The 13,974-nt window shown below is 37.1% G+C and overlaps 1 protein-coding gene across 6 annotated transcripts in view; it reads left to right on the top strand.

Moving 5' to 3' along the window:
* DGKB (diacylglycerol kinase beta) overlaps positions 1–13,974 on the top strand; it is a 525,201-nt gene that overhangs the window by 406,786 nt on the left and 104,441 nt on the right. For all 6 annotated transcript variants that reach the window (XM_065583181.1, XM_065583182.1, XM_042856642.2 and 3 more), the window contains one exon: positions 8,931–9,021. In XM_065583181.1, coding sequence (XP_065439253.1) covers positions 8,931–9,021 — 91 coding nt within the window. The remainder of the gene's footprint in view (positions 1–8,930; positions 9,022–13,974) is intronic.

Raw genomic sequence — 13,974 nt, 5'->3', positions numbered from 1 at the left:
AAAATCAAAAACTAAATACATTTTTCAACCATATTAATAATTGCTTTTAAGTGTGAAATAAATATCTGACTGAAATGAGGAATCCTGGCATTTGCTTCTGAAGGTAACATATCACAGTTCAGACAGCCAGTTTGGTTATGTGGGGAGTCTCTGTTAAAATCCTATCATTTAGATACCATACTGCTTTGTAATTACAGGTTTTTATGCCAGGTGCTCTAGGTTAACCTCCTGTTAACTTGTGCCAGTTGAGAGTAACACATCTCTATAATCCTTGGAGAAAGATGTCATCTTTTTTCCCCATTAAACAACACAGTGTGTCATGTTGCATATCAACACAGCACAGGTGTATTCAGAGGTAGGACTCCGAAATCATCTAGCCATCCAGTGACTAGAAAAGTTCCAGTATCCTGCACAGTGAATCTTATAACGATTGAACCATGTTGCTTATCTATTAAAATACCTACTTTCTGAATAGTATTTTAGGATAAAATTCATTCCTATGTAGAGGCCAGCATTAATCCTATCCACCACTTAAGTCTCACAGACTGTAGGATGAGCAGAGGATGTGTGAAAATCAGCCTCATAGGTAAGACAGAGGGTAACAGTTGGGTTTCAGATATGGCTAGTGGTGGAAGGAATGGGAGGAGATCACAGATGGCAGCGTGCTTCTTGAGGAGGAATAGGCAACTCAGAGAGTAAAATAACAAAGGGGAGGAAATATGTATGGGACCAAGAAGATATTGGATTTAGCAAAGTGATTGAGGGGAAGATCATGGTTGGGTGTGAGAACAAGCATGGAGGCAAAGTCTCCACCATCAGCAAGGAGGTGGAAAATGGATATGTGGAGGTGTGGATCACAGGAACAGAAGGGAGATGGGCAGAGAGCTGGAGAAAGTGGGAAGATGACAGGGTTGTGCATAGTATAGCAGGGATTGTGGAAGAGCAGAATATACAAATGCAGGTTACAGAACAAAATTAATTGCAATGCAAGATAGTTATGGAGATAAATACTGATAAATTGCTGAAAAAGCAGCTGTGGGACTGCTTAGTGATAGGATAAGACAATCGCATAATCTTTTTGAATGGCATAGCCATTTTTATATGGTAAATTTACATCTGATCATCTATAATGTAGTTATGTGATCATATGGATGCCTTAGATTGATTTGTTTACTGTGCAAATCTAGTTTTGCAGCTGTCCCTGCATAGTCCTTAGGAATTTAGCCATGTATCTATACAATCTATGCTTATACCATGTACCATAGGAGTTTAACACTGATTTGCCATAAGTGTAGATGGTAATGGGAAAGAAAAAGTTGGCAAAGAGGTACGTATTAAAATCTTGCCAGACACACATAAATTTCTTATGCATGTGCATCTCCACTGGCTATTTTCTTACCTTTGCATATGATTCATTATAAAGGAGAACAGGAATTATATGATTGTTAATACAGAACTGGAAAGAAGAACATTAGAAAAAGTCATATAATCTTATTAATATATATTATGTGCTACAATGAAATCATTTTACCTAAGTATAAAATTACCTAGATAATAGATCTATGAACAATGAGAAAAGATGGAAAATATGTGGTCTATTGAACACAGCTATAAGAAAGTCAGGACTATTTTTTTAAAAAAAATCCTTAACATTTATATATATGAAATGACCAAATATTGATTAATTTTAGCAGCTGAAGATTGTTTGGGTTTTTTATTGAAATAAAAATGATTACTTAAATAACTCTTATACCAGAAATATAAAACACAGTAGTTGTGTCATGCAGTATTAGCTGTAGGTTTTATATTACTTATTTATCCATGCATGTATTTTAATTTATCAGACCCAGTCACTCAGGTAGCCTGATCCCAAACCAGCAACACCTTAAACTGCACCTGGAAAGAGTTTGCAGAATCTTAAGTACATTCAGATGTTTGATGCCCTCGGCATTCCCCATAACCTTCATGTTTGGAGATGGAAGGTTTTGCAGCTGCTTAGGTTTCTGAATTTTCTCTTTCTTTGGGTTAGGGGTCAGCACTACAGTTTCTGGTGTTAATATCCACAATAGATATCATAAAATAAAAATATGTTGAGATATAAGAGGCCAAACTCTGATAAGTCAACAGAATTGCATGAGGTGCACATGCACATAGATTATCACTTGGTAACAAATTTTCCAAAAAAATAAAATAAAATAAAAGATTGGCCTTAGTTTTTTTATAATCTCTTTTTATATTCCCTCATGCTTTATGGTTAAAGCGAATTACTAACTGCCTGAAGTTAGAGAAAAACTTCTCTTATAGTCAAATTATTCCATGACTTTCCACTAGAGAGATTCTTGGACTTTCCTCTGAAGCCTCTGGTATTGGACGCTGTTAAGTACAGAATATTGGGACACATTATCACTGGTTTGCTGCAGTATGGCAATTCCTATATTCCCATGTTCATTTTTAATGTTATACTCTTGGTTTTCAGACCTTAAAGACAAAAAACAAAAACAAAATAAAAATTCTTCATACTTCAGTCTTTTCAGTTTATTTCCCCCTCCTCTTTAACTTCCCTGGTTCAGCCTTTTCCCCTCTCCCTATTTTATCTTTTATCTCTCCATAATATGATATAAATTGTATACATTTATTTTGGATTCTTATCTCTTATCTCCCTCACTCTGGCCTCCACTTTTTCACCATAATTCTCAGCCATAGCTCTACTCCTCCCAAGTAGGTCTCTCAGTTATGGAAATTTGCCACTTCTTATCCTCTTGCTCCTTGCTGGGCTCTGTGTCTCATTCTCAGTGTCTCCCTCACGTCTCTGGCTCTTTGTTCTAGTCTTTGCCCAGCCAGCCCTACTTCTCCCCACACACAACAGCTCTTCATCAGATCTTTCTCCTCTCCCCCTCACCTCCTCTGCCTGCCCCCTCAGATTCTAAACCCCAATCTCCTTGCACAACCAGTCCCAGTCTCCCAGGAGCTCATAATCTAATCTCTGTATCTGCCTCTGGCTTCCAGTCTCCTTACCCAGCTGGTCCCAGTCTCCCTCATGTGCCAACTTCCAGTCCCAATTTCCTTCTTCCCCCTGCTATCTTCCAGTACAAGTTTCTGACCCTCCTCCTACTACTCTTTGTTCCAGTTTACTCTGCCACCCCCCACATCAGTAGATGTAGCTCTTGTTCGCTCTGTATTTGAATCAGAAAAATTCCTCCTTCACACTGCCTGGGCCCAGCAGAGGGACCGCTGAGAGCACATGACAGAGAGGCTCCCTCTTCTCAGTTCAGGTTCCTTGATTGGCATCAGCCACAGCATCCCAGAGCTTCAATTTCAGGGAAAGTCCTTTTCAGCCCTAAGCTCAATGTAGGTGGAATCTTCAGGGAGTATAACTGCTAAAAGGTAAGCAATTTCTACAGAGCATGTGCAAACTGCAATTTTGCAGATGCTTATAACTTGGTCAAATTTGAGTGGATTTTCATGGAGATGGCAAAAGACACATCCCTGCCACAAAGACAACTGCTGTGCCAAATTTCAAGTCCCTGCTCCAAAGCAAGGACACTATAGCTTTTCAAGAAGAAGGTCTTCAGAATTTTTTAACATGGGTAAAATGTGTCTTGTCCCAAGCCTCACTGGCAGAAGCTCAACCATTTTATCTGAAATAAAAAACAAAACAAAACAATACCAGCCTGAGGCAGACACCCAGTATGGAAAATTTCAGCCCAAATGGTTAAAGTTGGGCAAAGTTATAAGCAACTGAAAACAGGGTCTTATAATGAGAACTCTTAGGCAACCTTAATAATAGGCAAGGCTAATAACCTTGTGTATAATACTTTTTAGGTCAGAGAATTGGGTTTTTGTATTTTTTTTTTAAATTTGAAGATATACTTTGTCATTGGCTGACCCCTTTTTATGAATACAATTAATACATTAATCTATTTTACTTGACTGATTGCATAATGAGATGCAGTGCATGTGCTCTTCTGGTGTATAATAAAACATGTATTATTTCCATATTTAGATATAGGGCTATTTTCCCAATAATATGCCTTGTAATTTCCTAATCAGAAAGGTTACATAAAATAATTTTAGCAGTTGGGGGTTTCTAATTAACTGATAATAATGCAAAGCTGCAGCTTAAGCAAACTCACTTGATTCTTGGATTAAAATAGTGCTCTATGCTTTTTTTTTTTTAATTAAGTGACTGTAGCTCTTGTGCAAGGTGTTGGATTGGCAGAACTAGTGACAAAAGTCTGCTATTTATCTCCAGCACAAGAATAGTATGGGTGATGGCAGTGCGAGCTTTCCTATACTGTACTGCCAACTTGTTTGAAACATGTTTTAGAAGATTATCCCACTTATCACAGCATGCTCCAGTACTAGGGTATGTCTATGCTTAAAACGCTCCAGCGGCACAGCTGCAGCGCTTCAGCTGTGCCACTATAGCACTTCAATTGTAGACACTCACTACAATGACAAGAGAGATTCTCTCATCACTGTAGTTAATCCATCTCCCTGTGAGATGATAGCTAGGTTGACAGAAGAATTCGTCCATGGAGCTATTGTTGTCTACACCATGGCAACATAACATAGCTATGTCTTGTAGGGGTGTTCACCAGCCACTAGGCTACAAGGAACAAAGGAGAGAAACGGCTTTACTACATGGGGAAACTAAGGGCTGGTCTATATTAGAAAATTACATCAACCCAGCTATGTTGCTCAAGGGTGTGGAAAATCCACAACCGAGTGACATTGTTAAACCAACCTAAGTCCCCATGTAGGCAGTGCTATGTTGACGGAAAATTTCTTCTCTTAACCTAGCTACTGCCTCTCGGGGAGGTGGATTTACAGCAATGAGAGAGAGAGAGAGAACCCCTTCTGTAGTAACTGTCTACACTGAGCCATTCCACCTTCAAAGTGAATTATGATAAATTGAATTAAGGCCACTTTAAGGCCAGGTCTACACTGTCACTTACTTCAGTATAACTTATGTCGGTCAGTGGTGTGAATAAGCCACCCTCCTGAGTGACGTAAGTTACACCGACCTAAGCGCCCGTGTGGACAGCGCTAGGTTGGTTGGAGAAGCTATCGCCTCTTGTGGAGGTGGCTTTATTATGCTGACGGGAGAGCTTTCGCCTATCGGCATAGAGTGTCTTCACCAGATGAGCTACAGCAGCACAGCTGCATCAGTGTAGCTGCACTGATGTAGCACTTCTAGTGTAGACTAGCCCTAATTCTGAATGAGAGTGTCCACACAAAGATTTAATGCAGTTTAATAAATTCACTTTTAATTCACACTTTTAGTTAATTCAGATTAATTTTCTGGAGTGTCCCCAGATATATGAGCCCAAAGTTTTAGGGTGTTGAAGCAGGATAATGTTTGGTCTTCACTCCCCACCTGCCATTCCTAGATCCACAGACTATGTATGTGTTGGGGTGTTATCAGGTGTCTGCACTGGGCAGCATTGTGTTTGGATTCAATTCCCTGGTAACTTAATTTTTGCTTTTTAAAAAGAGAGATGAGACACAAGCTTCAAAATGTACACAAAAATACTTTCTTATAAAATACGCTATTTCCTTTACTGTTCTAACAAAGGCAGTGAAGTAAAAGAAAAGTTCCCTTGAATAGCTTATTAATTCTATTCTAAACATCTTTAAAATAAGTTGAATTTTTGACTTTTGTTTAAAAAATGATGGTGCAGAAGGAAGAGCTGCAACCCTCAATCATCGTCTACGTATTAAGAAAAATTAGACGCATGAGAATAGCCTTTGATTCTGTTACTGATGTATTTACCCAAGCAAAATCATTATCAAATATATATTTATGCCATTGTTTACCTTTCTACCATATTCATAATATGATGACTAACTCAATAGTGAAACAAATTGTTTCTGTAGTGTGCTGTCAATGGGAAATATGGACTATCCTTCCATTTGGAGTCTTACTATACATGCTGCTGCCATTGATAAAGTAGACAAGTGTCACCTATTTAAAAGAATAGTGCAAGTTGTAGAGATGAGAATATAGATTTTGTCTGTTACAACAGAGGGAAAGAGTATTAGCAATGAAGACAGGTTCTGTTTATAGTAAAGTTTAATGTTGTGCAAAATTGAGAAAGCCATACATCTAGCTTATTAGTTTCTTTACTTTTAACTTTGTTTCATATGTGTAAGAAGAGACTATATGAAGGGCACAGCTTAAAAAAGCCCTCTGCTTTGCTATAAAAGGGAACTTGTGTATTTGAAGGTAAGTATCTAATCCATTTCAGGGTTTGCTCATGGTTATACACCTGTTTGAAAATGAAGCCAACAATATAAGTAATACCTATATCTATCTTTCTAATGGTTTTCTTTCTGGCCTTCTTGATAACAAATATATCATCTATATCCTGTTCTTCCAAGTAGAAAAAGGAGACCAAGCATACTATACTGTATTTTAGGGAATAATATGATCCCAGAGGACACAACTCCGTGATAGGAAATAGATACACTATCCAAACAGGAACAGGTAAAAAGATTAATCCACTAGCATATAATTCCACAATATTCTGATATATAGACTACATTTTCTAGTAAACATCAAGTGCACTGTCAATTCCTGGGTTTTGTTATTCTTTACTCCTGGTGATTAAAGTGATTTTAACACCACTATATTCTTGATAGCATTAATAGAACTATAGAATTGCTATGTGTTTCTTCCCCCCCTTTTGAGTGAGAGATTTCAATTTACGAAGCATTAAAAAGGAGCCAGTTAGCGCAACCTTTGCAGAATTGGGGAAGAATTAGCAAGTAAAGGGAAAGAAAAGTTACTTCATTTGGGGAAGAATAAGAGTAAGTGTCAAGATGGAAGTCTTTAACAGAAAAAGGGTATATAGGTTTATTAATCTTTATTCAATAGGAGGAGGTTTATTATGTGAAGGAAGATAAACAATACGGTATTTTTCTGTTTCTTTGAATCGATGTATTGATTAAATTTTCCCTGCTCTTCATTTAATTATTGTCCCAGAGTATGCAGTAGTAGAAAAATACCAACAGCCAAATTTTCAAAGGGTTGCCAACTAATTTTTCCTCATATTTATCTGAGATAAGGCTGCTATCTCTATGGTATGAAAACACTAGATGATAAAATGTAGGCACCATATCTTCTGCTGATGTCAATTTTGTTCTAGCTCTATTGATGGAGCTAGACCAACTGAAACCAGTTAAGGACATGGGTATAAATGTCTAACTCTCTGATTTGCAGGCATCATGGTAATTAGGCATCCCTACCTCACAGGGGTGTTGTGAGGAGAAATGCATTAAAGATTGTGAAACGCTTTGAGAGCTACTGATGAAAAGTGCTATATAAGAGACAGGTATTATTTTGAGGATATTATTATCTATCATTTGTGCTTACAAAGAAGGGTACCAAAATAAGGGCTGTTTTGAAAATCTAGCCACATAGCTATTTCTGAAAATACTGTCACCTGAAATAGTTTCATACTGCTTGTTAGAGTTGCTTTGTGAAGCATGTCTCTGTTCTCACAGACAGAGCAGACTGACGTTTAATGTAGAGTTCAGTGCTGAAAATTGTTTTCCAAGACTTTCAAATCATACGTGTAAAAGCCCTTTTTGAAAAAGGTTACACCGTTTTACAGCAATATGTCAGCTCACTCTCTTTATAGTTTGGTATTTTGGAGTAGCTCTCTACACCCTATTCCAGACTCTAGTAGTGACCACTCTTGTGTCGCTCCCCTGGTGCACCAGGCAGGATTCTATCTAACTCTTTTATCAGCAGGTTTCTGGGAATGGCAACTACTGCAGTGTCCCTCCACATTGCCTTTAACTGGCTGTTGCTTTACAAGCCATAAAATTGCCTTATGTTTCTAACTGGAGCTACCGAGCTGATAGGGTGAGAGCTGCACTATAGCTGGCAGATTTTATAACTTGATCTATCTATATGCATCTTCCCACTTGTGCACTGATGCAGGATTAGCCCCATTCTAGTTCGAAGTGCAGTGTACTGTGTTTGTACCAAAGAATGACGGCTACAACTGAATGCACTATTTTAATGTCTGATTTTTAAATGTGAATAATGAAGTCTAACTTGGTATTTGTTTAGAAGGATAGTTTCTCTTTTTGTCACAGAATAATAATTAAAGTTTCACTCTGGTTACACAAAACTGCTTTTAATTATATGAAGTGGTATTACTGATGTACTGATTATATTTAACAGTGTACAATAAATCTAGTAAAATAGAAGTGCAAGCTTCATTATACATTTGGGAGGCTACACAGGTGTAATGTCACCACAGGTTTCATGCTATCCTGTATATTTTCAATATAGATTTTCATCTGCTTTTATTTTACACTAGAATCCACTAATTAACTTCAAAATGCAAATTCCATGCTCCATTTTACTTGTGTCAGCTGTCCAACAGCAAAATATCTGAGGAGATATTAGGGTGGGAATTTTGATTTTCTTTGAATATCTTATTTGTGATAATGAACTAGAACCACTTAAGTGGCTTGGGACAGACTTAATTCTTGTCTTACCTCTGCTTCATCATGAGGATCTCCCCTACTTCCATATGCTAGAACTCTGTGGAATAGGGATTTGAACTCTAACCACCAGGGTGTAAGACATGAAATAAGAATCAGTAAATTTTCTGAGGCATGTCACTGGTTAAGCGACAGAAAATATTCTGATTGTCACTGAAAAAGAAAAGTCAAAGGTACATTTGAAACTGTCAGTTCCACTCATTCCTGTTATCCCTTTAGGGGATATCATACAACTTGACACCAACATTTAAGCTTTGAAAATTATGAGCTCATCTATTTCAAATGGGATGGCACACGTTCCCAAGCCTTTGCCATTACTTATGATGGGAGACAGGATGATCACTTTTTTGTTCAGATATTGATATTGCATAAGCTACTTCTTCTTCTTTTTTTTTTTCCTGTTTCAGAATGAAGAACAAATTTTGGTATTTTGAGTTTGGCACTTCTGAAACTTTCTCAGCCACCTGCAAGAAGCTGCACGAATCTGTAGAAATAGAAGTAAGGAACTAATTAGTGCATGTTAGACTATAAAATGTTTCTGGTTTGATTGAAATGCAAGGGGGAGGGGGCAGTGCAGAGTGCCCAGCTCCAATAAGACAGAGGAATGCACAAGCTTTTGACCTCAGACCCAAAATATTATTTTTGTCATGTCTATTTGTGGTGTAGAACAAAGTTCAGTTTGATGATTAGTGAAATCTTAATACAGTGGAAGAGGGAAACTGTAACATTAAAAATCAATAGGGAAGTTACTATTGCTGGGTCAGATAGAAAAATGAAAGATTGTTGGAGGGAGGGAGAACTGCTTTAGGATTAAAATAAAAAATCTTATTATTTCTAGGTCCCAAGTTTTTATAACCTTTAAAACTCAGTTCACTAAAATTGTGCTTGCTTTCCTGAATAAAGGTTAAAGAATACATTTTTTTTTAATCATTCCCCTTCATTAACTACTTTTTCTCTTTGCACAAGGGGCCATCTTACCATTATACATCCAAGGTTATCTGAAAAGGTACCCGTGATAGATGTGGACAGAATAGGCATTAAAAATGTTAGATCAGGGAGTTTCAATAGTCTATGGTGTAAGTGACTGATGGGGGCTGCTAGTCACATTACAAAGGTAAGGTGAAAAAATATAATATAATTAGAAATATAAACCTGAGGATGTAAGTTATAATAATGCAAACATTCCTCAAGAAGATTGAGACCCTTTTCTTTTCTGATAATAATGGCAAAGGGCCCAGACTCGCTTTTTGTGAAGTCAATGGGATATTTTGCCACTGATGGTAGGATGAGTGGGCCCAAAATGTTAATGAAAGGTTATTAGGGCCTGATCCAAAGCCTGCTAAAGTGAATTGAAAAACTCCCATTGACTTGAATTGAATGGGCTTTGAATAACTTTGAATACTAGGACCTGATCTACACCTAAAACTTCAGTCAATCTAGCTATGGCGCTCCTGGGAATGAAAAGTTCACACCGCTGAGACACATAATTAAGCTGACCTATGCCCTGGTATAGACACCACTAGGTTGACAGAATAATATTTCTGTTGACCTAGTTACCACTTCGTGGTAAATTTATTACAGTGATTGAGAAGACCCTTCCGTCACTGTAGCAAATGTTTACAGGACACCACCAAAGATTATTAAGACTGAAGTTCTGAGGCTTATGAGGCCTGGGACTTGCTTAGTTTGTTGTTAGGTTGAAAGGTAGATTTTTTGCTTGTGAAAGTATTTTTTGCTTCAGAACAATAAATCGGATGACACTGCCAAATTGCCATTTCTCCTGAAATTACGAGTATTTATATCTTGCTCTTGAAGCAGATTTTTTATACCTAATTTTGATTTTTAAGAAAGTACTTCATATTCAGTTTTAAATACAATTAACTTGAGAAATATTTTCCTAAATATCTGGGGAACTGACTAGCAGGTTTGATTTTTAAATGTGGGTCTTGGTATATAAATCTCAGATATAATTTAGCAGATTATAAAGCCACAGGAGCAGGTTTTCCCTCCGATGAACAACTTTCCACCAAGCCATTACATGAGCTCTGTGCCTAGTAAGAGTTGATCTCCTTAAACACAGAAGCTAGATAGGTGACCATGTATTTTTACATCCTGCATACTCAAAGTTAAATGACCTTCCATCCAGTCTCAGAATGGTGGTAAAGCAGAGTCTTTAAATTATTATTATTAAATTCAAGACATTAGAATTTCATTATATTATGTATGCTTGTTTTTATTTACTCACTGCATGATGGTTAATATCATTAATGCTAAAGAAAGATACCTGAGCAAATCAAATGGAAATGGACTCCTTAATATTTATGAAATGTGTAGTGGGAATAAATTATGCACAGCTATTACCTTAAAAAATAGGTTACTCTTACACTAATAATACCTAACAGTGTATTTGTATTTTATTCTGTTTTGTTTTTATGTTATAAGCATTTGTGTTACAATGTGTTTTCATCTGGTTTGTTACCTGCTGCCCTTTGCTCGAGGATATCACTGCAAATGAGACCTTGATAAATAATACCACATTTCACTTTGTGAATAAAACATACAGAGTGCATTTGCTACAGAGCCAAATGTTGCGTGAGCAAAGCCCATGAAGATTAAGAATCTGTATCTCTGAGCTGGGAGACTGTAATCAGGCATTCTATGGGCAAATATTTGTTCATCCTTATATTTGGTTTCTAACTTAATTAAGCCTGGCCTTCCTAATATGCACTCAGATTTCTTAAGTCCTGTACTTTCTTTTCTGTACAAGTTGAACAGTACATTTTAAACCTCAAATTCGTACATGAAAATCCATGTGAAGGTTACAGGAAAAGGCAGTAGTTCAGGAAAACAGCACATGTTCAAGCGCTGTCCTGAATAGGAATGCTTTTCTGAATCAGGGCCCCAAAAGACAAGTCTTCTAAATGAGAAGGAAAACAATTTTATGGAGGAAAATGGCAATCTATAAAATTAGTTTTCTTTCCTTTGTAATTTGAGTTGTTACCAAAATTAGACTTAACCCAGGACACTCTGTAAAGGTTTATCAGCTTCTCCTCCATAAATACCTTTTTATATACGTGAGCAAGATTAAGAGACAGGATGGTGTGGCACAGTATTGCACTTATTCAGATTCTATAGCCTTCATCTCAGTTCTTTTCAGTAAACTAAATCACACTTGATAGCTTCACTCTAAGACAGATCTAAAATGTTCCAGGCTAACGAATGTAATAGAAAAGCTAACACAGAAAAGTGGACTGCATCCAAGAATGAACCCAAAAGGAACCAGAACAAAACTACTATTTTCTAGTTGATATAGACATGATATACATCTAAAAAGCATGCTGTTATATTAACAACACCTTTACATTACATGAAACAGAAAAAATAGGAACAGAATACATATGTGATTTGTTATTTTAGCATATGAATGTATTAGGGCAACAAAAAAGCTACCTATAGAGCAAACTCCTTCTCTGTGTACGAACAAAAGAAATCCTCCTTTACTAATTCTGAAAGTAACTCATCACAGTGGGATTCTGAGGCCTAGTCAAATAATTGTCTTAGTGTACTACCTGCTGTGTTCAATATTGAGTGAAAATGGAAGTGAGGCCCCGGCACCTTCTTATTTTACAATTCTTCTTTTATTTAAATAATTCCAGTCGGTTTGGGGGATGCCAGACCTTTATAAATTAACAGCAGGGAAATACCAAAGGTGTCAGATTGCATATTTATCATCTTTTTCGTGTAATACTTAAATATGTATTAAGAAGTGACTGACATAAATTAGGCAGATTTCAGAAGCCACAGGCCGTGGCTTGTAGAGGACCCCCTTCTGCTTGACATTTCATCCTTGTCAAAGATCAAATTATTTTAATTTAGGCTGCAAATTATAAGGAATGAAGACTTCTTTGTGGGAATTCCCTGTGGTAATCTGACTTTTGTTGTTACTGCTGCTTGTCAGTGTGCAAAAGATATAATATGCATGCAAATAAGGTTAAAAAATATGTACTATCTAATTATCCAGCCAGTACATTCCACTTGAAGACAGTGGGAGGCCTGACACACAGTATGTGTTTGATTCATTGAGGCCTGCAGGGTATTTACACAAGATTACTTTTAATTATGAAATTAATATCTGTTTATCTGGAATGTATAGCAGTAAGTAAGTATACACAGAACAGAATTTTTTAGTAAAATAAATCGTCTTTATCTTTAATACATATAAAATATAGATGAGTTTTCTTCCAAAATGACATTGAAGACACTCATCAACTTTTTTTGAAAGTCAATAAAAATGTGCCCTTTCTGTTACACTGGTTGCCACAATTGCCAAGTAAGTCATTTCAAGACGTCATTGCATCTTACCAGTTTCCCTCGCTGAATATTATACATGGCTTTAAACGTTTTAATTTTTGGAGAGAAAATATAAAAAGGAAGCCTTACTACTGTGATGGCTCTTGTCTCTTCTTTAGATTTGTAATATTGTTAAAAGCATTTGAAAGAGACAGAGGAGTATACGCTAAGTATGGTTTGGTTTTGTGCTTTGGGTGAGTTACAGGATAAGTGAACAATTGGGGCAGGGATGATCATAATTATATGTAGCGGGCTCTTTTTCTTGGTAAAAGCCTTAATAAAGACTTAATGTTAAGCAGAGAAAGAAAATGACAGTGGCCTGTAGAGCAGTGAGCTACCAGATGTCATTGAACTCTCACTGAAGCATTTTTTTTCTAGATTTTTTCCTGGTAATTATATATTGACATTCCACATTTAGGCCATAATCCTGCATTTTAAAATGTACACGTGGGTCCCTGTAACTATGCAGAACCCCGCTGAAAGGGCTTGATGAAAGTGCAGGCATCCACTAGCATATTGTAAATTGCAGGTCTGGGATCTAACATATTCATATATACTGCAATATATAATAAAGCATGTGGTTATGCCAGGATGCCTACACATCTTAGTTGTGTTGTGAGGCATGAGGCTAGTGTGCAAATCACTTCAGCCAATATGGGAATGTGGATCCTGGAGACTTGGGGGGACTCAATGAATTAATAAATGGATATGAAGCCTTTGCCCCTGTAATGGGTGGAAATATAATCCAGGTAGTAGTAACCAAAAGTTGTTTGTTTTCCATCGGGTTGCTGTTCAGTTCCATGCTGTAGGTGGAATGGCATAGTGGTCTCGGTCTGGTTCCTAAGGGAATAGGTGTCTGTACTGGAAAACCACCACTACCTTGTATGTGTATTGGAAGTATCAGCTGGGAGGCCAAGGACTGAATGAGCACAGAAACTAAATTATCTTCACACCCCTCAATCTACCTCATCTTTAGGAGATGTAAACAGGGCAATGTGTAGTGACTCCTGTTCTAAATAGGTTTCCTGTTCTCTGGATAAACAGGGGAGTTTGCTGTCTAAGACTTTCCATCTGGCATCTGTCATGAGCACTAACTTTCCT

This window comes from Chrysemys picta, chromosome 2 (assembly GCF_011386835.1).
Source record: "Chrysemys picta bellii isolate R12L10 chromosome 2, ASM1138683v2, whole genome shotgun sequence".
Taxonomy (NCBI): domain Eukaryota; kingdom Metazoa; phylum Chordata; order Testudines; family Emydidae; genus Chrysemys; species Chrysemys picta.
Note: the sequence above shows the minus strand (reverse complement) of the source record. Positions and strands in the feature narration are given on the sequence as shown.